The following is a 21,111-nucleotide window of genomic DNA, read 5'->3' on the forward strand; positions in this document are numbered from 1 at the left end:
GTCTCAATTATATGAACCATGCTTATTAGAACATTCTGTTAACAATTGCAAATGGATGATCCTGTCTCCTGATGTGTTTGAAATGTTTGTAGCAATTAATGCCAGACGTGTGTGTTTAGTGACTAATAACTCATCGTAGTTGAAGAATATCACCTAATCACTCCCTTTATGTGTTCGCCTATACAGAAGAACAAGTGGCAGTGTTTTGGCATTATGAGAGCTTAAATATAAGTTATGCAGTCATATCTCTGGAAAAATTAAACAACATCTTGAACCAATCTCAGGAACTCAGAGAACATTTAAAGAAACGAAATAAGACACTAGCTGAGTCCATCATTAAAACAGTAATAATTAAGGACAAACTTGTTGGACTGTCTAGTCAAATTAAAGATGATACCGCCCATCATTGGTGGGATATCTTTTGGGATACTCACCCTCTGCAGAGAAAACTCTGAATGTTCTAGCCCACCCACTCTTGATATTATTGGTGTTTGTTATTATACTAACAGTTGTCAATTGCCTTTTGTGGTATAAGCTGAAGAAATTGGCTATGAGAGTTTGAGCCTTGCCTAAGGTGATAAAATATGAAAACTTAAGACCTTTGTGAAGAAATTGACAAAGTTTAAAGAAAAGGGGGAATGAAAGGGTTAAAGCCAAGATAGACAAAGCCATTGTATTTAAAATGCCTCTTGAAAGAATTAAAGCCTAGGGGCAAGGAGGATATTTAAATATCTTAGTCACTTAACTAAACAAAAGAAAGGCCTTTGTGATTTAGGGAGTAGTTAGAATGGTTGTAAGATAAGGGGGCTCCGGGATAATCCCATCTCAGACAATCCCATCTCGCACAACTAGGCCTTGGGAGAACAAATGCACAGGGGATAAGTTGCAAGGGGATGAAGGTCAGTCAGCAAGCACAGTGAAGAAGACTATGAGCCTTCATCTGAAGACCCCGATGACCACCCAAAGACCACCACAGGAGACGATGGTGCATGCAGATTGTACATTTGCATATGTTAATAAGTTCCAGGAAATCTCATGTTTATGTAAATGAATTCTGGGAAATCCTGTGAATATGTAGGATTTTATAGCATATAATCTCTGAAAGTCTACCAAATCGGTGGAGCACTTATGGTGGAGAATCCCCAGTGCTGCCCAGCACTGCAATAAAATGCCTGCTTAATAACACTCTGTTGTTACTGAGTTTCATTACATCAGTTTCCTTACCCAGCCGCACCTAGCTTCCCACCTCGGTGAGGAAAGTTAGAAAGCAAGGGGGTTTGGAGAACACCGATCTTTGTATCAGACCCTGATTTGGTTTCTCTTTGTGCTTCCAGAGGACATATGTAATGATAATGGCAAATTTCTCCGCTCGCCTGTGTGCCAGCATGGTAGTGAGTTGCCAAGCTGCGTCTCCTCGCATGAACTTTTCATTTCTCTTGCCACCTTGTTTATCATCTGGCAAAAACTAACAAGAAAAAGAATCCATTTCTTTTCTGTTTTCCCCTTTATAACTATCAAAAGTCAGCAAGGTGCAGTTGCATCATTCTTTCACTGTAGTATAATTCACAATACGTTAATATAAGATGTTGTTTTTTTCCTAAAAATTGAGATGTTAAATATGCTTTTAACTTTTTGTCATTCAGGATGGTGATGAGTCATCTCCAATTTTAACAAGTTCTGAAATTGTTAAGATTCCAGATCCCCAGATGTCTATGGTAAGCAATGCTCCATGTAATACAATCTGTATTATAGTATTTTTGTTGCAAGTTTTCATAAATGGAGATGAAAGCTTTTATCTCCATTTGTCTTCAATATTTTAAAATTGCAGTGGAAAGATTTATTTGACCAGTTGAGAAATATCAGTGGATTTGACTTTTTGTAATTTTTTTTGCTGCTGCTAGATTAAAATATAAGAATTGGTTTAATGCTTATGTTTATCTCCTCCTTTCCGTACCTAATGTGCTTGTGTCTGAAGTGTAGGAAAGCAGAGAAGGGAGATTGTTGGCAAAAGAGGTCAGAGGGTGGGAATATAAGGTAAGAGGGAGCTGAAGAACAGAAATTTAGCGGAAGGTGCATTAACTCTTGGTCACTTTGTCTGTTAAAATATTTTCTCCCTATGCTCTCTTGTATGTTGTCTTTCATGTAGACAGTGCCTAAGTACAGTTCTAGAAAAGATTTCCATTATTGTGGATGCCAATTCAGTGGGACTGGTATTGGCAGCTTTGGGAACCTTAATGTGAGTGGGCTTCTACTGGCAACACTGTTTGAGCACTGTGTAATCTAACACTGCAAGAGCAAGTCTGACAATGCTGAAAACTGCCTTGGCTGCTGAAATCTCATTGACACTGTGGCTCCTATTGTGGCTCCTACTGTTGCTAACATGGTATTAACAGTGGGAAAACTTTTTGAGAAGTTTTTCTTGCATACAAAGCTTTATACTACAGACATTCTAAAAATGTTTATAAAGCGGCTAGCACGTTTGAGTGCTGTCGAAATCACAGATGTGTTGACTGAAGCGCTTGCATTTTGCAGCAATTCACCAAAAGGCAAGATAGGGTTTGTAAATTGTGTGAAGTAAAAACACCCAAACCAAAACCTCAAAATCCCCAACAGCCCTCCACATATTATTGAAGGAGTTTCTTCTAAAACAACAACAACCAAAAAAAAATCCAGAAGACACTGTAGTTTTAGATGTGAATTTTAATTGTCATGCATTATTCAAGATACTGGTGAGTCTCTGCTAGATGGTTTCATTTCAGCAGTAGTTTTCTCTGGAGTTTAAATATTTATAAATACTGACTTATCTTCTGCATTTAGGAGAACTTAGTAGAAAGCAAACATCACAAGCTTGCTCGAAGTTTAAGAAGTGGACCTTCTGATCATGATCTGAAGCCTAAGCTGATCTCGCGTAGCTGCATTAATGTCAGTCATATAATGGCTAAATTCAATTTTATTAGGTAGTTTGGATGTGATGTGATGACAATTTAAGGAAAATACAGTTCATTTCAGTTTAAAGAAAGTAATGAAGAAATGTTGTTAAGTGTTTCTTACAAGTGGATAGTTAGATGAGTCCAACTCAGAAAGCTGCAGAAGTTTAGGGGGGATAAGAATGCATATTGTGCACATCGTGGGTGTTAATGGTAGTCTCAAAGTAACTGTGGATGTTTGCCTACGCTGCCAGTTCAGTCAACCATATAACTGAGGAGCATCACCATGATAGCATGAGAACTTTGTGTTGTTGAAAGCTTTTTTTTGCTATTTTTGTGTGTTGTCAGGGTTATGCTTTGTCACAGTGTTAGTCTGTTAACTTGTTGATTGTGCCTGTTCATGTTTTTAAAGTCATGTTCTGCCTATGTATCTAATAGATCATAGTGAGTTATCCACCGACAAAGCAGCTAACGTACGAGGAACAGGATCTAGTTTGGAAATTCAGATACTACCTTACTAATCAGGAGAAGGTAAGTTGAATGATTTGAGAGGACTTATTAATATAAGAGGTGCTTCATCTGGCACTCATTCTGCAATGTTCTGTTCTTGCAGAGGTGGAGAGCTTCAGTGTCTTAGAAGCTAGTAAAGATTATTTTAACTTTTTCTACAATGTTACTGATTTAAAAATTGGTGACTGTAATTTTCCCTCTTAAATCATATGAACTGACTATTACTACAGCAGTCTTTCTACACTGACTGTCAGCTTAAAATACCAGTGTTGCCTATTTTGTCTTCAACAAGGAAAAATTATTAAAGAGGAGCTTCTTCATGCGTTTTAGACAAGGGTTAGCATTACCAGAATAAGTAGTAGCACACCAAAAGCCCAGAGTAAATTAAATAACTAAACAATCCCCCAGCAGTGAATATTTTTTATGTAGTGGTAATTGTGGTAAAGCAGTAAACATTGACTACACTTAGAAGATAACCCAGCTGCAGTTTTTTGGGACATATTAAAACAATCCAATATTATATTTTCACTTATATCGGTAAGGTTCCTCAGGTCTGTGCTTATATAAATATAGTCTGAATCTATTTCTACCTTAATGTCAAACATTAATTTCACAGCATCCTTCTGGACAAATTGTCCAACTGTGAGATGAGTGGGTTCATGGTGTGCTAGGTGAAGAACTGGCTGAAGGGCAGAGCTCAAAGGGTTGTAGTGAATGGGGCTACATCTGGCTGGTGCCCGGTCACCAGCGGTGTTCCTCAGGGTTCAATTCTAGGGCCAGTTCTGTTCAATATATTTATCAATGATCTGGATGAAGGAGTTTGTTGTGGTTTAACCCCAGCCAGCAACTAAGCACCACACAGCCGCTTGCTCACTCCCACACCCCCTGGTAGGATGGGGGAGAGAATCAGAAGGGTAAAAGGGGAAAACTCGTGGGTTGAGATAAGAATAGTTTAATAATTGAAGTAAAATAAAAATAGAACAGTAGTAATAGTAATAATAACAATAATAAAAACAAATAATAATACAATAGTAATACAAAGCAAGTGATACACTCTACAATTGCTCACCACCCGCTGACTGATGCCCAGCACGTCCCAGCGATCGCTGCCCCCCCCCGGCCAACTCCCCCAGCTTATATGCTGAGTATGATGTCATATGGTATGGAATAGCTCTTTGGCCAGTCTGGGTCAGCTGTCCTGGCTGTGCTCCCTCCCAGCTTCTTGTGCACCTGGCAGAGCATGGGAAGCTGAAAAGTCCTTGACTAGTGTAAGCACTACTTAGCAACAGCTTAGCACTACTTAACAAGAACCAAAACATCAGTGTGTTATCAACATTATTCTCATACTAAATCCAAAACACAGCACTATACTAGCTACTAAGAAAAAAGATTAACTCTATCCCAGCTGAAACCAGGACAAGTTGAATGCACCATTAGCAAGTTTGCTGATGATACCAAACTGGGAGGTGCTTTTGACTTTCTTGAGGGACAAGAGGCCTTGCAGAGGGATCTAGATAGATTGGAGCATTGGGCTATGATTAACGGGATGAAATTTAACAAGTAGAAATGATGGATTCTGCACCTAGGATGGAGTAATGTCAGGCACAACTATAAATTGGGAGAGGAGTGGCTTGAGAGCAGCCCTGCAGAAAGGGATCTGGGGGTGCTGGTCAACAGTGGGCTCAATATGAGTCAGCAGTGTGCCCTGGCAGCCAAGAGGGCAAACAGCATCCTGGGGTGCATCAAACACAGCATAACCAGCCAGTCAAAAGAGGTGATTATCCCACTGTATTCAGCATTGGTGCGGCCTCACTTTTTGAATACTGTGCGCAGTTCTGGGCCCCACAATTTAAAAAGGATGTGAAGGTCCTTGAATGTGTCCAGAGGAAGGCAGCAAAGCTGGTGAAAGGGCTGGAAGGAATGTCATATGAGAAGTGGTTAAGGACTTTGTGCTTTGGAGAAAAGGAGGCTGAGGTGTGACCTCATTGCTCTCTACAGCTTCCTGAGGAGGGGAAGTGGAGAGGGAGGTGCTGAACTCTTCTCCCTGGTATCCAGTGATAGGACAGGTGGGAATGGTTCAAAGCTGCTCCAGGGGAGGTTTAAGCTGGGCATTAGGAAGCATTTCTTTACCGAGAGGGTGGTCAAATACTAGAACAGGCTTCCTAGAGAGATGGTCAATGCCCCGTGCCTGTCACTGTTTAAGAGGCATTTGGAGAATGCCCTTAACAACATGCTTTAACTTGATCAGCCCTGAATTGGTCAGGCAGTTGGACTAGATGATCACTGTAGGTACCTTCCAACTGAAATAGTCTATATTCTGTTCTTTTCTAAATAATTTGTTTAGCCTGGCTTTTCACTCATGAATTGTCCAATCTCTTTCTATTTAGGCCTTGACAAAATTCTTAAAATGTGGTAGGTCCCAGTTGACACAAGAGACAAAGCAAGCACTGGAGCTACTGGGCAAGTGGAAGCCCATGGATGTGGAAGACTCTCTAGAACTTCTGTCATCTCACTTCACCAACCCAACAGTTCGGCGTTATGCTGTCGCCAGGCTTCAGCAGGCTGATGATGAGGTATTCATTGGTCTGTGAGTACATGTGAAAGTCATGGTTTCGGGATTTTTAGTCTCATTGAGTACTTGGAAATGTTTGCTACTTTTTAAGGCATTTAAGTGAATAATAGTGATGGAAAACAACAAAAAAAAAGAAATTAATTGTGATGCTATTTACTATAAACTCTTTATAGAGAAAGGTCTTCACATTATTAAGTGGCACTCATTGATAATTGTCTCAGTATGAACAGCCAGTGATAGCTGGTTTTGTCAAACAAGGTGAAACAACCATGTGTTCTCCCCAGAAACCAGTGATAAATTTTGAATGTTAACCTGCATAGAAGTGCTCTGAACTTAAATAGTCTACTAAAAGATTTCCAATAAATCCACCTGGTAAATTGAAGCAGTATATCATCATACTCCTTTGCTAAAGAAAGTGAGTAGAAAAGCATCTGTGGAAATAAGATGTTTCTAATTGGATACTGATTAGAATATGATAAGCTGTGATTTGTGAGTAGAGCCCACTTAATAGATGCTAATATGTTAAATTTAAATTATTTATATATTTTATTTTATTTTGACAGTAAAAAAAATACTTTTAATGTATTACCATAACTCTTGAATCCTTGGCAATCAATAGAGTTTAAAATAAAAATATCTCAAATTTTTGCAAGCCAACTTCAATAGCCAAGGTCATACTGCTTTGACTTTAAAAATGTACATTTTATGAAACATTTGAAGGCAGCTAAATAGAGCAAGTTGAATAGTAGAGGGAACAAATTCATTATAAACAGCAAGTGATTAAAATTCTGTTCTTCAATCTAAAGTAGATCAGATATGTGGTGTGTTTTTTTTTTTTTGGATCCCCAGCTACACAAGGGATAAAAAAAAATAGCGCATAGGAGAGAAGAGAATCTGAATACCATGGTCTGGATTTTATGCTTGAATTTTCTTCTTGGAAGCCACTAACTGCAAGGTTTATTTTGTGGATGCTGGAAGCAAGTAGTGCAGCTTAACTAAAGAGAACTTTAAAGTAGTAATTGCACCTAAATATTTACTTAATTAGCACTTACTACCTTTTGGTAACAAAAAATTAGTAGTGTGATAACCTGGTATCTTTTGGGAGTCAAACTCCATCCTACACCAGTTTTTCTACTCTATATTGCTTGCTAGGGAGACCCCAATTTCCATTTCTTTATAGGTCACTAAATCCTGACTAAGTTTTTCTATAAATTAGAATTTTGGAAACACATAGAGTCCTAGTCAGCTTTCACTGACCCTCTCAATTCATTTTCATGTTTTCCTCCATCAGGATTTACTGATGTACCTGCTACAGTTAGTCCAGGCATTGAAATATGAAAACTTTGATGACATAAAGAATGGACTGGAACCTAGCAAGAGGGACAGTCAAGGTTCAATGTCAGAAAGCATGACAACATCTGGAAGTAATGGTGCAGAAATAGACAGGTAAGAAGCTTAGATTTCCAGTAGAAAAGCAGAAACACATAACATTGTCCTGAAATTCTTTCTCCTTTTTAGGGACCATTGCTTATTCAACATCCTATTTTACAATCTGAAGCAGTGATGTAAAAAACCAACCAAACAAACAACAAAAGCAACAACAACAACAAAAAAAACAAACAACCAAACAAACACCCAAAAAAACAACCAAACAAAAAAAAACCCAAGAAAAAACCCTGAGGTTTCATGGAATGTATTTCCTGACTACAGATAGTTTACAGAACAAACATTCTTAATCTCAAAGTTGTAGCCTTTGACCTTACTGCATGAAAGGAAGGCAACTTCTGGAGAGGAGGAAAAATGCGGTCATTGCTTCCCTCTGTCCTTGCAAAAGTTAGGATGTCTTGAATGCGGTGTGAGGCTCTGCTTCCCACTTTCATCAAAGAATATAGATCTAAAAGTCTAATCAGTCTGAAAAGGAAAGAAATTTCTTCCTGCTCCTGCAAAAGAGGGTATAGGGAGAGTCCTGTGAATGTAAAGGAGCTGGAGGAGCACGCTTTATTCTTGCAGGAATCTAAAAGAAAGGCTGAAATACCTAATTAATATGGTATTAAGCAAGGTGCAAACAAACTTGGTTAACTGAAGTCTCCTGTGAATATTTAATACAAATTTCCAGGATTTTTAGTCTTAAGCTTCAAAGCCTAATCACTTGTGTCACTAGGGTATACTTTTCATATTACAAGAATACTGCTTTTCATTGATCTTGCTGCTAAGCTGTAGAGTGGGTATCCTGGAATGTACAGCGTATTTTGAGGCTGCAGTGACACTTAAGCATTAGTAGAGCTGTTTGATTACTTCATTTCAGGTAAATTTACTGTCTGATAATTTTGCTTTGCAAGCAATGGGTTTGTCTACTCTGTTATGTGTCTACTCTGTTATGCATTCCAGAGACAAGTGTTTGCAGGTGTCGTGTATTAGCAATTTCATCTTAACATTTAAAAAAAGCTTATCCTGAAAACGTGGATATGCTAAATTCCTATCTATGCTTATTTTTTATGTAAGATGAAACAAAATGCTAAGTTTGATGTAAGTTCATGTCCTTCACAGCCATAAACTGTGTAGCTATCAAGGCACAGGTTTTGGCTGTTTTCAGGAACTGCAGCTGTCAAAGTTGCTGTTCATGCAGTTTGTTCTGAAACAGGGTTGAGATACTATCTTCAAAGATACTTCTCTTTCAGTTTTCTGAATTTATTATGCTGTGGAAGTGAAATGCATTGCTATTTCCATGCATGCCCCCTGCCCCCCAAGCAAGAACTTTGAATCATGCCAATTGCATACTTTCCTTCATGTAGTTCCCAGATCATGAGTCCTATTCCACCTGTTTGCTCACCACCTCTTACTTCTAAGACAAAGGAGCTTGCAGACAATGAAAACCTTGATGTAAGTCAAATGCTTTACCTTGTATTTTTGAGGCTTTTTAGTGACCTAGTGCTGTGTTTAGTTTTTGTTTGTGAATATTTGCATCTTTCTACTGTATGTTGCTGAATACTTAAAGGGCTCAAACAACTAAATGCTAAGAAAATAGCAATAGCTTAACTGAATTTTTTTTACAGGCCATCTGTTTTATGTACATGGTCACACTGTCCAAAACTGGGGGACTGGGCATTGAATTCTTCATAAAACAAAAGTACTCTGTTTAAAGGAGAAAATTACTGCAAAGGCTATCGCATGCTGATTAGATACTGATAATTGCATGTGTTTGAGGTGTTTTAAAGCAGTTTTTTTAATGGAAAAGTTATCTAAATGTTTTAATCTCTGCAGTCTGTTCTTCCTTTAACTGTATTCTTTGGTGTGGGTGTCATCTTTTTGGACCTAAGTGAGGCACTGTGTTGATTTACATCTGCCAAGGATTATACTCAATTTATACTACAAGTAGAAGAGTAATAAAAATGGGATTTGAGGGAGGGAAAGATAAAAGGTAAAGGCAGTTTGAGGGAGCCTGATTTTAATCTGATGTGCAGTTAATTGGTCTTTGAACTAAAGAGCCATTCCCTGTTGCAAATCTTCCTTTTTGGGTCTCAGTACTGCATAGAAAATAAGCCTCAAATTGAGCATATCAGTAAAGATACATGGATTTTGTGTTAGTTGGAATATTAAACCTTGAAAAAGCACCTAAATGCTGTGTATCCTCTACAGATTTTTTTTCTTTATGTTAAAATGTACAACATCTTAATGAGTTTTAGATCTGCATGCAAGACAGGGTAGCAAATCCCTTTCAGGGTTGAATCTTACAGCAAGAGATAATTGCATAGGAGTAAAGTGTAATATATTGTAAATAGAAACTTTACATTAAAGGTTTATTGTTGGAGAACATCATGTACTTTTGACATGTTGGTAAATACATTACTGTAGGAACATTTATTTTTACTTGTAGTGTTGTTCCTGGATTTGCAGTAATATTGAAACTAATGCGATTTAAATATTAGGTTGGATTGGATTCAGATTTTAGAAGGGAATGTATCTCTCAAAACTCCCTGCAATTATTTGGGGTTTTTCCTTAACATCTTCTCCCTCTAAAGTGCTTAGACTTCTTTATAACTTAATTTTACTTTTCTTAAATCCCTTCCAGCAAGACCTTTGCACTTTCTTGATTTCACGAGCATGCAAAAATTCTACGTTGGCAAACTACTTATACTGGTATGTTAGAAACTATTTATTCATACTGTATCGATGTCTAATTGGAATCAAAGCTATAAAAATGCCCAGAAGGATGCACAGCAAAAGATGACCTGTCTTGAGAACTTGAGAATCTCAATTTCTGTCAGGATGAAGTAGTAGACTTAAAACAATATGCATTTGAACAGAATAATTAGTAAAAGGAGGGTGCTGGCTTTTAAAATGCACAAATGTGCTTTACTGTTAGACAAAGGAAGGTGATTTGTAGGGCATTAAGTACAGTGTTTAAAAAAAAAAAAAGCCTAACTATAGTTTATAAGTTATCATTCAATTTGTTTATGGTAGTGGGAAGGAGATTAAGTTCATCTTCTGCTATGCTTTTCTGTTTGGTTTGTGTTTATAGCTTTTGACAGTGTTGGCTAGAATATTAAGGTTATCCACTTTAGTATTAATCAAGAGTATACTTTATAAAGGTTCATAAAGCACTATTTTTTTTGTGCTAATGTAATTATTTTTTAGATTCCACTTGTGGTTATGCTGTGAGCACAAACAAAATGTCATTGCAGGTGTGTGCTTTATTAAGAGAGAATTTTAATTTTGAATAGATCATCTAGACAGTGAGAGGTAAGATTACTCACCTAAGGATCTTGTCTCACTTCAGTGGTTTAAGAATTAAATTAGATACCTAAACTAGTCATCTGCATGCCTTCCGAGTAAGCATTTGCAGATAGAATTATCTCATTTGAAGAAAACTGAGGTGAATAGAGCTGTGCTCTGTGAAAGTGTGTGTGTATATAGTAATGTATATATATATGTATATGCATATACACAACACATACAGCATTTACTTGTGTATACACACGTATTTTAAAATAGAGAGCTTAGATGCCTTTTACATGGCTAAACTGAAGTCAAAGGATTCTTATTTATATCCTTTGTAGAGGTATCTAATCATTAAAAATACTAATACACATTATCATGTGTTAATGTGCTATGAATATTAACCACAGATAAGCTGTGAATTAGGAACAGTGTGATATGTGATGTGAACCTTGTAAACGGTTCTTATAAAATTCTTACAAGAATCCTAACCTACCCTGAGAATGACTCCATTTATAAATGTCTTTTTAAATTTTATTCCATTGCTTTTTCAGTAGCTTAAATTTAAAATATATAAGTGCATGACTTAACTACAGTTCCTTAGTGTACATATTTCTATTGCAGTGGCCAAAGACAATGTTTGGCTTCAGAAAAAGGTGCTATTGAATTTAAATGATTAAAATAATTGCAGGCCTAATTGATGTGGGTAGAAGCCAAATGTTTGACCTAATCAAATATTCTTCATTTAAGATAAGTGTTAGTAGCTTAGCTTATTTCTGTGACATTGATAGAAACTGTGCACTTATATTTTGGCAATATCTCAGACATTCAGTCTAAAGAAAGTTCAAAGCATCTGGAACTCTGGAGTTTTTGTCTTAGGATTAAAAAAAAATTTAAAAACCCCAAACAAAAAACCCCAGTCAATTTATTCTTTGTTTTCTTTCCAGACATCTCAATTTCTCAGTGACAAAATACAAATGTTGCAGCCACTGTTTGAGCTAACGTAGCCATAAATCCTCTTGGCTGCTGATCAGTTGCTCATTTCAACTATCCAGACACAGTATGCACCTAAAATAATCAATGGAACAAGTACAATAACCCTTGAAAATCAAAACTCCTTGCTCAGTCACTTGTCATTGTAAAGCTATCCTATCCTTACACTTCAACAGCAGCTACAGAAGTCAGTGCTACTGCTTTTTTCTGTCTCTTCTTCGGACGTATGAGACAGCTATCCAAGTATGAAGTATTACTCTTACTCTTTGTTTCAAGATAGCTTTGAGAAACTGTCTAGGGCTTTTTCACAAATGAAGATGAAAACGGCAGTTTCAGTTCTTTACTTCCTGTTTTCCTTGAAATTTTGGTGCACAGACTTTGTAAATATGGGCTTATTTTTATACACATTACTGCAATCTCATTTTGTCATTTCAGTGAGGGAGTGGTGTAGAGCAATGTATTTGCAAAGCTCTAGAAGTAATCTCTAGTTATAGATTTCATTGAGATAATACTCATGGAATAAGTTACATATGCCTTATTTTAATTTATATAATTGCGTATTTATAAATAAGACTAGTCAAATCTGGTCAGCTGCAAATGACAGACCTCTAATCTTGTCCCATAATCATTCAGTTGCAAAGAGATTCTGTACAAGTGCATAAGGAATGCATAATTCTAGCTGTCAATGTAAAGTCCAAGTGTGTTTGAATGTATGGAGTCACTTTTGAATTCAAATGCAGAGTTTGAAAATCAAGTGACTTGCTAATTTCTTCCTTTTTTTAGTAGTGGGTTTATATGTTTTTTACTGGCTAATACTAGGAGATATATTGGTCAAAAGAAAGAATACCTTCTGTGCATAGCTAATTTTTGTTTTAGTGCTGTGAATTGAAATAAGTGTAAAAGCTTTCCAAACAGCTGATTAACATAAATTAAATTTTCAGTATAACTGTTCCAAATTCTACTTTTTAAATCTTGTACTTGAATCATAATTTTAGAAATGAAAACTCATTTTGGAATGTAGACTGTAGAGTTGCTTCAGGACCAATACTGTCTCTTCCACCATTACTAATTGTAAAATAGGGAACAGGTAGGGTGAGATTCTTCTTGTTTTTTCAGGTATACTTGAATAGCAAGTTTGCAGCCACTACATTATGTAGAGGGTAGTAGCACAGTTGAATGCCCGCTCCTCCCATGTGTACTACTTGGAGTGTTCATATGATTTGGACTTCTGACTTGTCCTGTTTGAGTGATGCTACTTCACTGTAAGTGAAAGACCTCAGAAACTTTGATAGATTCTCCTGATCCAAGTGGGAATTTGACTATGAAGTTTTGAAGAGTTCACCTGTTGGTTGATAACTCACTCAAAGATCAACTTTATTTTTAGTTTCAGGCCTATAATACAGGGCTGCTGTATTTCACTCAAATTGTGTAGCACCAGAGTACAGCATAACTTGGGTTGTTTTTATGCTGCAGGTATGTAATAGTGGAGTGTGAAGACCAAGACACTCAGCAGAGGGACCCAAAGACTCATGAAATGTACTTAAATGTGATGAGAAGATTTAGTCAGGCTTTGCTGAAGGTAATGCCTCTGTGTAAGGAAATATAGTGTTTTGGGATAGTCATTCTTTAAAAAGGTACAGGTGTCTAGAAGGAGGAGAGTTTTTCATGTCATATGTATTGAAATTTTAAAAAAAGCTTCCACTTTTGCTTGAATTTTGAGTTTGTGGTAAACCAAAGAAACTACTTAAAAATAAAAGAATAAGTATTGAGAACTTTTTCCTCTGTTTTATTGCTTGTTCCTGTTAGTAACATTCTGGTTCTAAAATCCTCTGCCTTGTGTAATCAGTTTATTTTATTTACTGTTTCTTTATTGGAAGCACTTGTCCTTGCAGTGCAAATTGAGACAAGAGATCTGTCTTTTGAATTCACAAACAGTGGTGTTCTGTGTATCAGCAGCAGAGGGTGCTGGAACAGTGGGGAAAAAAACATAAAACAAAAAAATACTTTTGCGAATTGCAATCTCTAATTTATATCAGATGTGCAGTCTTTCCTGATTTTAGTGTATCTCACTTCATATTAGTTCCCATTATGGAGATGTTCAAATCTGATTCTTATGCTTCATAAGAATGTTCTCTGAGCTTATCCTTACTAACTTATTTTGGCTATGTGAATAGGTTTGTCATGCATGACTGTTCACCACTGAAATTGTTAATGCAAATTGAAGTGCACTGGTAGATCAGATAATTGATTGCCAACTACAGTGATTCTGATTGTGTTTTACGGAAAATACCTTTCAAATTGACAGGAGATTGATCTTCATTCATTTAGCTCTTAAAAGCCCGAAGGTCTAAGAATAAAGGAATAATTTCTAGATAAATTAGTTCTTTGTTCTGTAATTATTTTTCTCTTAATTCACTTAGGGTGATAAGTCTGTCAAAGTTATGCGTTCGTTGTTGGCAGCCCAGCAGACGTTTGTAGATCGGCTGGTTCATGTAATGAAAGCGGTGCAGCGTGAAAGTGGGAATCGTAAGAAAAAGGTAACTAAAGGATTGGAAAACTTATCTCTGGCTAGAATTTGTCAACAGGAATGTTAGCTTTTCACAAAAAATTCTTAGCACTGAGGTTTGTAACAGATGTCTTCCTGTCCTGTAATAATTTTAGCAAACTTTAAACAAACTTAGGAGAGCTTTAGATGAGTCAAGGTTCAAAAGTGTTCTGAAAGTTTGTAGATGAAAAAGAGGCCCTTGAGAAAAATCTCAGGATATTTTGGCAAAAGGAAGATATGGGAATAATTGAATAGTTGATGATATAACAGTGAACAAGTTGTGGGGGATGTGGGAAGGGAGCAGAGGTTATTGTGGTGTGAGAATTACGCCAGGATAGATAATGAAGTTTGACTAGCAGTAAGGTTTCATTTATTCCAAGAGCAACAAAACTATTCTTATATAAGGTGTGTGTTTAGCAGAGCTTTGCCTTCTCTGAAAGTTCTCTGTTGCATCTTGAGGAAAAGGATTTCTATCATAGGTGCATTTTAAGAAGCTTTGTCCTTCTTAGTTAAAATATTTCAAGTGAACTTGACAGATAGGTATGAGGAGGAAGCAGAAATGTCAAAGGAATTTCTATTCATGTATTTTCTTTTCCTCTGACGCACTTCAGTATTTTTAAGTATTGTCATGGTTTAACCCCAGCCAGCAACTAAGCACCACAACAGCCACTCGCTCACTCCCCCACCCCCCGGTGGGATGGGGAAGAGAATTGGAAGGGTAAAAGTGAGAAAGCTCGTGGGTTGAGATAAGAACAGTTTAATAATTGAAATAAAATAGAATAGTAATAGCAGTAATAATAATACAATAACAATATACAAAGCAAGTGATATGCTATACAATTGCTCACCACCCGCTGACCAATGCCCAGCTCATCCCCGAGCAGTGATCGCTGCCCCCTGGCTAACTCCCCCAGTTTATATACTGAGCATGACATCATGTGGTATGGAATAGCCCTTTGGCCAGTCTGGGTCAGCTGTCCTGGCTGTGCCCCCTCCCAGCTTCTTGCTCACCTGGCAGAGCATGGGAAGCTGAGAAGTCCTTGACTGGTGTAAGCACTACTTAGCAACAAATAAAACATCAGTGTGTTATCAACATTATTCTCCTACTAAATCCAAAACACAGCCCTATACCAGCTACTAGGAAGAAAATTAATTCTATCCCAGCTGAAACCAGGACAAGTATGGATTTTTTAGTGTAATAATTTTTTTCACCTTCTTTCTTTAAATCTGTGGTGTATATTTGTGTGGGAAAATGAAACACTTAAGCATTGCATTGTTTTTATGAAATTTTGTGAATGTGTTATGTATCAGTAATAAAGGTGTAATTACTAAAAGAGAAGGAGGATTTTTCAATTCATAAGAATGTATTTCCTGCTTGTTCAATACATTGGTAGTGTTCTGTCAAATGTTCTTTTATAATTGCCATGATGTTTCTGTAAAACTAAGGAACACATGGCTTTGGATTAAAATCTAGCTAGCAGCAATTAACCAATAGAAACATTCCCAACAGTAGTGGGCTACCTTGCTGTGTGTCTGTGTTTATGCCTGTTATATTTGGTATGGGAAAAGACTAGACTCTTACATATTCGACCTTTATTATATAGGACACCAAGTGTAAAGAACTCAAACTGACTAGTGTTGTATTTCTGGTAACTACAGATGTAGGAATGTAGACCAAGCTCTGAAATAAGGTCTGTGCAAGCTGTTGGATATTCGGTTCATTGGTGGTAGAGAATCTCCTTGAGTTCAGGGATTTAATGGATTAGAGCTGAAGACTTGAATCAAGTTTCTGAAACAGAACTAACATGTGATACTGGTATAGAAAATAAATCATCCTGCTACTTGTATAGGCAATTTAGAAATAAATTTTTGTAAGACTATTGTACCTGGCACTTAGAAAATTGCTTGACTATACTCAGACTAGATGGAATATCTGCTTTCTTATTCAGATTGCTGCAAATGGAGAATTTTTATTTGACTGGGTTTTAAGAGTGAAACCATGATTCTTTGGAAGACTAAAGAATTTAATAAATTGGATATTAACAAAGGATATATTATTAGTAAAAAGACTTTTTTACTGTTCCTGTATACCTAGTATGTGTTTTGTGATTGTTTTTTTAAAACCAGTTTTTATTCTTTTATTCTTTTAGAATGAGAGGCTTCAAGCATTGTTAGCAGATAACGAAAAGATGACTTTAGCAGATACGGAACTTATTTCACTTCCTCTGGAACCTCAGGTGAAAATTAAAGGGATAATCCCTGAAAAAGCCACACTCTTCAAGGTAAATGAAATCTTCTGAATAGCTGAAATACGAGCAGATCTTATGAGCACTACGCTTAGAAACATCAGTTGAAAGATTTAAAGGGGCTGACATAGTTGAGGCAAAATGTAACTGTAATGTGCTTTTAATGTGGTTAAACAACTCTCTTGTTTTCTTTGTGAAACTTTTTTTCAAGTTAATGTGCAAACTTTAAAGCAGCTTTTATAAGACTGATACAGTTCATAAAGTTTATGAAGTCCCCAAGCTGAAGGTATGCTTCCTAGTTCAGAATTTCTCTGAACTTTAATTAGACTGTGGTCAACAGGAATACCACTTATGATCAAAATCATAATCAAGTCGGATGTGCTGCATCTCAGCTAGGTGTATGTGTCTATTCCATTGCAAAATAAAACTGTTAAATTGGTAGAGACTGGAAAGCAATAAGATGGTCCATTTCATGCAGTGGGCTGACAGGTAAATCCTGTATCCCTGTGGTTGGCAAGTCCTTAAACCAATCCGTAGCAGTTGCTTGTCATCATATGGCCAGCCCTTAATCTAGTTAATAAACAGTTAATGTGCTGTTGAAATGGCTGGGGTTATTTTGTTTCCTATGCTACTTGGAATGTAAGTTATTGCCTGGAATGTAAGCTATAACCTGTCCAGTGATGTAGAACTTCTTTATAAATTCACTTTCAACTCACAGGTGACTGTGATCTAATTTTAAGATGATCAAAATGAGCTTTACCAGTCAGGCCTATGTCCAGGAGGCATTCTCTGCCAATTAAAAAAACGTTCAAGCTGCTGTGGCAACTTGTGTTGATCCATCATCTCTACCAGATCACAAATTTGTTATACCCAGTGGTTTCAAACTTTGACAGGCTGCTTGTTGACTGTGATATAACGTGTATACTTAAAATCAGAGATGAACGTTTTTGCATAATTTTCTACCATACCATCTCTTGGTTTCCCAGCTTTTGCTTTCTTCTTTATATGCCAGTTAGTCTCTTTGAAGAGTACGCTTCAATTCCATGCTCTTGCACCTTGGGTTGGAGGCAACGCTGGAAAGATATGGTAATGAAAACAAGGTTTTGCAAACTTGAGTCAACTTTTAGTGTGAATAAGATTTAAGGGTTGGGGGAAGAATGTGGATAAAAAGACTGTTGGAACAGCAACTAAATATTTCCTATCAAGAATAATAGCTTAACTTGATCAGGACAAACTCAAGCTAGATAGTCTTCTACATATTGGTCTTCTGTAGCAATGTAGAAAACTTAGGACCAAAAATATGAGATGTAATTTGTTTCAAAATCAGATGGTTTTGGTCCTCCTGATTCTGAGAGGTTACAGATTTCCATTTAATCTCTCAGTTTGTGCTATGGGATAAAAACCAAACAAATCTGAAGAGGAAAGAATGACTAATTTTTGGTGCTCTTGGACATCACATGGCAGATTTTGTAGGACTATTTAAAGAATCATTTTTCCTTCATTTATGGAACTTAATAATTCTGAAACATTTATTGCATGTGGAAATCTAATGTAACTGCTCAAATATTTAACTCTGTATCCTTGATTTTTTTTGTTTGTTTTCGAGGGAAGTGACTTGGTCAGTTGCAATAGATGAAATCATTCATGTGGGTAATTGATCCCCTTCAACCCATTTTATGCAGAGAATCATAGAATGCTTTGGGATGGAAGGGACCTTTAAAGGCCATCTAGCCCATCCCCCCTGCAATGAGCAGGGACATCTACAACCCAGATCAGGTTGCTCAGAGCCCCATCCAGCCTGGCCTTGAATGTTTCCAAGGATGGGGCATCTACCACCTCTCTGGGCAACCCGTTCCAGTGTTTCACCACCCTCATTGTAAAAAATTTCTTCCTTACATCTAGTCTGAATCTCCCCTCTTTTAGTTTAACGCCATTACCCCTTGTCCTGTAGCTACTGTCCCTGCTAAAAAGTCTGTCCTCATCTTTCTTACAAGCCCTCTTTAAGTATTGAAATGCTGCAATAAGGTCTCCCCGCAGCCTTCTCTTCTCCAGGTTGAACAACCCCAGCTCTTTCAGCCTTTCGGATAGCAGAGAAATTGCAAACAATTAAATTGGTTTTCTCAAACAACAATGTAAAAAGGCATTTTTGCTTTTACTAAATAGATTAAGGAAGCAATTAACTGTTTAAGATGTTTTGCCCCTAGCATTTCTTTGATGTTTTTCCTATAATTGTGTCTCTCTTTGATCTGGTCAATTTAAATTTGTTTTGTTGTGACCTTTTGCATAGTGTTTCTATGTTGATTGGCATTACATGCATACAAACAAAATTTTAATCCTTCTGTCCTTTCCTCTTCTGCTGGTGGGGGACACACAGGGGAGGAATGTATCCTTCACATTCCTTGCTAAAAAAGAAGGAAAGCCTTAAGATTTTTTATTTTTTTTTTTTTTTTAAACATGCCTAGATCACATTTTTGGTAAGTGGAAATTGTATGTTCTAACTGCTGAGTCCTAGACAGAGTGAGCTTTTAGAACCTTTAGAATTTCTTCTTTTCTACCAAACTTGAGGAATGTAAAGAGACTTCTGGTGCTTGCTGCCATGCTGTTGGTATTCAAATGGGACTATTCTAAACCTTTTTCTAACTGAATTTGATACTTGAATCCTATGACCCGATACTTGCTTAATTCACTTCTGATTTACAGTGCTGTAAACAAGGATTTATATTTTGGAACTCCACTGCAGCAACATGTTAACATGAACATCGCTGTGAAACAGCTTAGTAGAATAAGTTTCCTTTTCCAGAGTGCCTTAATGCCTGCTCAGTTATTCTTCAAGACAGAAGACGGAGGCAAATACCCTGTAATTTTTAAGCATGGTGATGATTTACGTCAAGATCAACTTATTCTTCAGATTATTTCGCTCATGGATAAGGTGAGAATTATTAATCTGAATCCTTGTCCTATGTTCTTGATTCCCCGTGTTGAGAGCAAGAGTGTTGAAAACTGTTAATGCAGCTTATGTTGCTAATACATTCCAGGTTCTCAGATTTTAGCTGGCTTTTTCTTTTCTTTGTAGATGGGGAAGGATCCTGTGTAGATTTAAAAAAAAAAAAAAAAAAAAAATGGCAAACAGGCTTTCACTCATTACTAATTTCAATGAAGAACAGTGGAGATGAACTTCCAATACACATTCCTTTTGGAAATAGAAGCCGCTTTCTGTTGTATTCATCTTTGCTTTTTTTGTGTTGATGTTTTCCAGCTGTTAAGAAAAGAGAATCTGGATTTGAAACTGACACCCTATGAAGTGCTGGCAACTAGTACAAAACATGGTATGAATACTTACATTTCCTAAAAATACAGTATTGGGAGGAATCTTCTCCCTCTGTTCATAGGCTGTTGTGACACACTATTTTCATGAGATGTTTTGCTTATTATAGCATTCTAAAAAGGAGTTCAAACGTGTAAGAAAATCTTGTTGCAATGTAAGTCATGGAAGTAAACAACCTGAGTGACCACAGTATTCCATAGGTGACTCAAATATCTTCATAAAAGAAGCCCGGTCTGGATTTTGGAGCGACAATCAGTAGTGTTATCTTTGCTGCTAGCTTGCTGTGTAATCTCAGACAAATAATTTTTAACGCTCCTATTTATAGATCTTTGCATGAAGTGCAGGGAAAAAACAAGACAAAACAAAATCAAACTTCGCTATGCTTTTAGATATGTTCTGGATAAATATTTAGAAAGCCATTGATTTATCTTTCTCTTCTCAGGAAGACTTGGAACAACAGACCTTTTGCAAGCTAATTTGGTGTTAATGACTAGTTGTTTTAAAATGACTGAAGGCAGAAAATGGGAACAAAACATGTTTTTTTACCAATGAGAAGCAGTTGAATGAAAGTGTCTGTTGGTGTTGCCCTTTAATAAACGTGTTACAGAGGAGCTTGGGAGTTCCATGCACTGGAGTTTTTCTTTTTTTTCTGTCTTCTGTCACAGCCTTTATGCAGTTTATTCAGTCAGTACCAGTTGCAGAAGTTCTTGCTACTGAGGAAAGTATACAGGTATGTGATGGGGGATTTTTAAGTCATCTTCTGATCAAACAGTATAAATTGCAGGCTTAGATCTCATGCAAAAGTCTTCAGTCTCTCAACAGGTGGAAAAATCAGTTGTTAGAAGATAAATTACAGCTTGAAACATAAGGGCATTTACAGCAGATGTTTTGCTTTAAAAAAAAAAAAATACTTAAATATGTACATAAGTATCTCATGTCCTAAAAGTAATACCACTTAATTCAAGTGTAATATTTAGTTGTGATACTGAAATTATGGCTTTGCTGTAATGATGCAGATCATCTTGAGTACCATTACGCGGCACGTGTGGGACAACTGGGGGATCAGGCTCAGCCAGCATGGGTTTATGAAAGGGAGCTCCTGCTTCACTAGCCTGGTCTCCTTCTATGACAAGGTGACCCGCTTAGTGGATGAGGGGAAGGCTGTGGATGTTGTCTACCTGGACTTTAGTAAGGCCTTTGACACTGTCTCCCACAGCATTCTCCCGGAGAAGCTGGCTGCTCACAGCTTGGATAAGTGCACTCTGCGCTGGGTTAAA

General features: G+C 37.0%; 1 protein-coding gene across 1 annotated transcript in view; it reads left to right on the plus strand.

Moving 5' to 3' along the window:
• Positions 1-21,111, plus strand: part of PIK3C3 (phosphatidylinositol 3-kinase catalytic subunit type 3) — a 98,163-nt gene that overhangs the window by 20,959 nt on the left and 56,093 nt on the right. The window contains 14 exon segments of the mRNA XM_087763679.1: positions 1,644-1,715; positions 2,147-2,236; positions 2,818-2,922; positions 3,366-3,458; positions 5,825-6,010; positions 7,301-7,455; positions 8,802-8,889; positions 10,079-10,146; positions 13,192-13,297; positions 14,139-14,255; positions 16,414-16,545; positions 19,310-19,438; positions 19,766-19,835; positions 20,500-20,564. Of these exon segments, the coding sequence (XP_087619805.1) occupies positions 1,644-1,715; positions 2,147-2,236; positions 2,818-2,922; positions 3,366-3,458; positions 5,825-6,010; positions 7,301-7,455; positions 8,802-8,889; positions 10,079-10,146; positions 13,192-13,297; positions 14,139-14,255; positions 16,414-16,545; positions 19,310-19,438; positions 19,766-19,835; positions 20,500-20,564 (1,476 nt within the window).

Source organism: Nipponia nippon, unplaced genomic scaffold (genome assembly GCF_047370975.1).
Source record: "Nipponia nippon isolate SJK-2023a ecotype South Korea unplaced genomic scaffold, ASM4737097v1 scaffold_29, whole genome shotgun sequence".
Lineage (NCBI taxonomy): Eukaryota > Metazoa > Chordata > Aves > Pelecaniformes > Threskiornithidae > Nipponia > Nipponia nippon.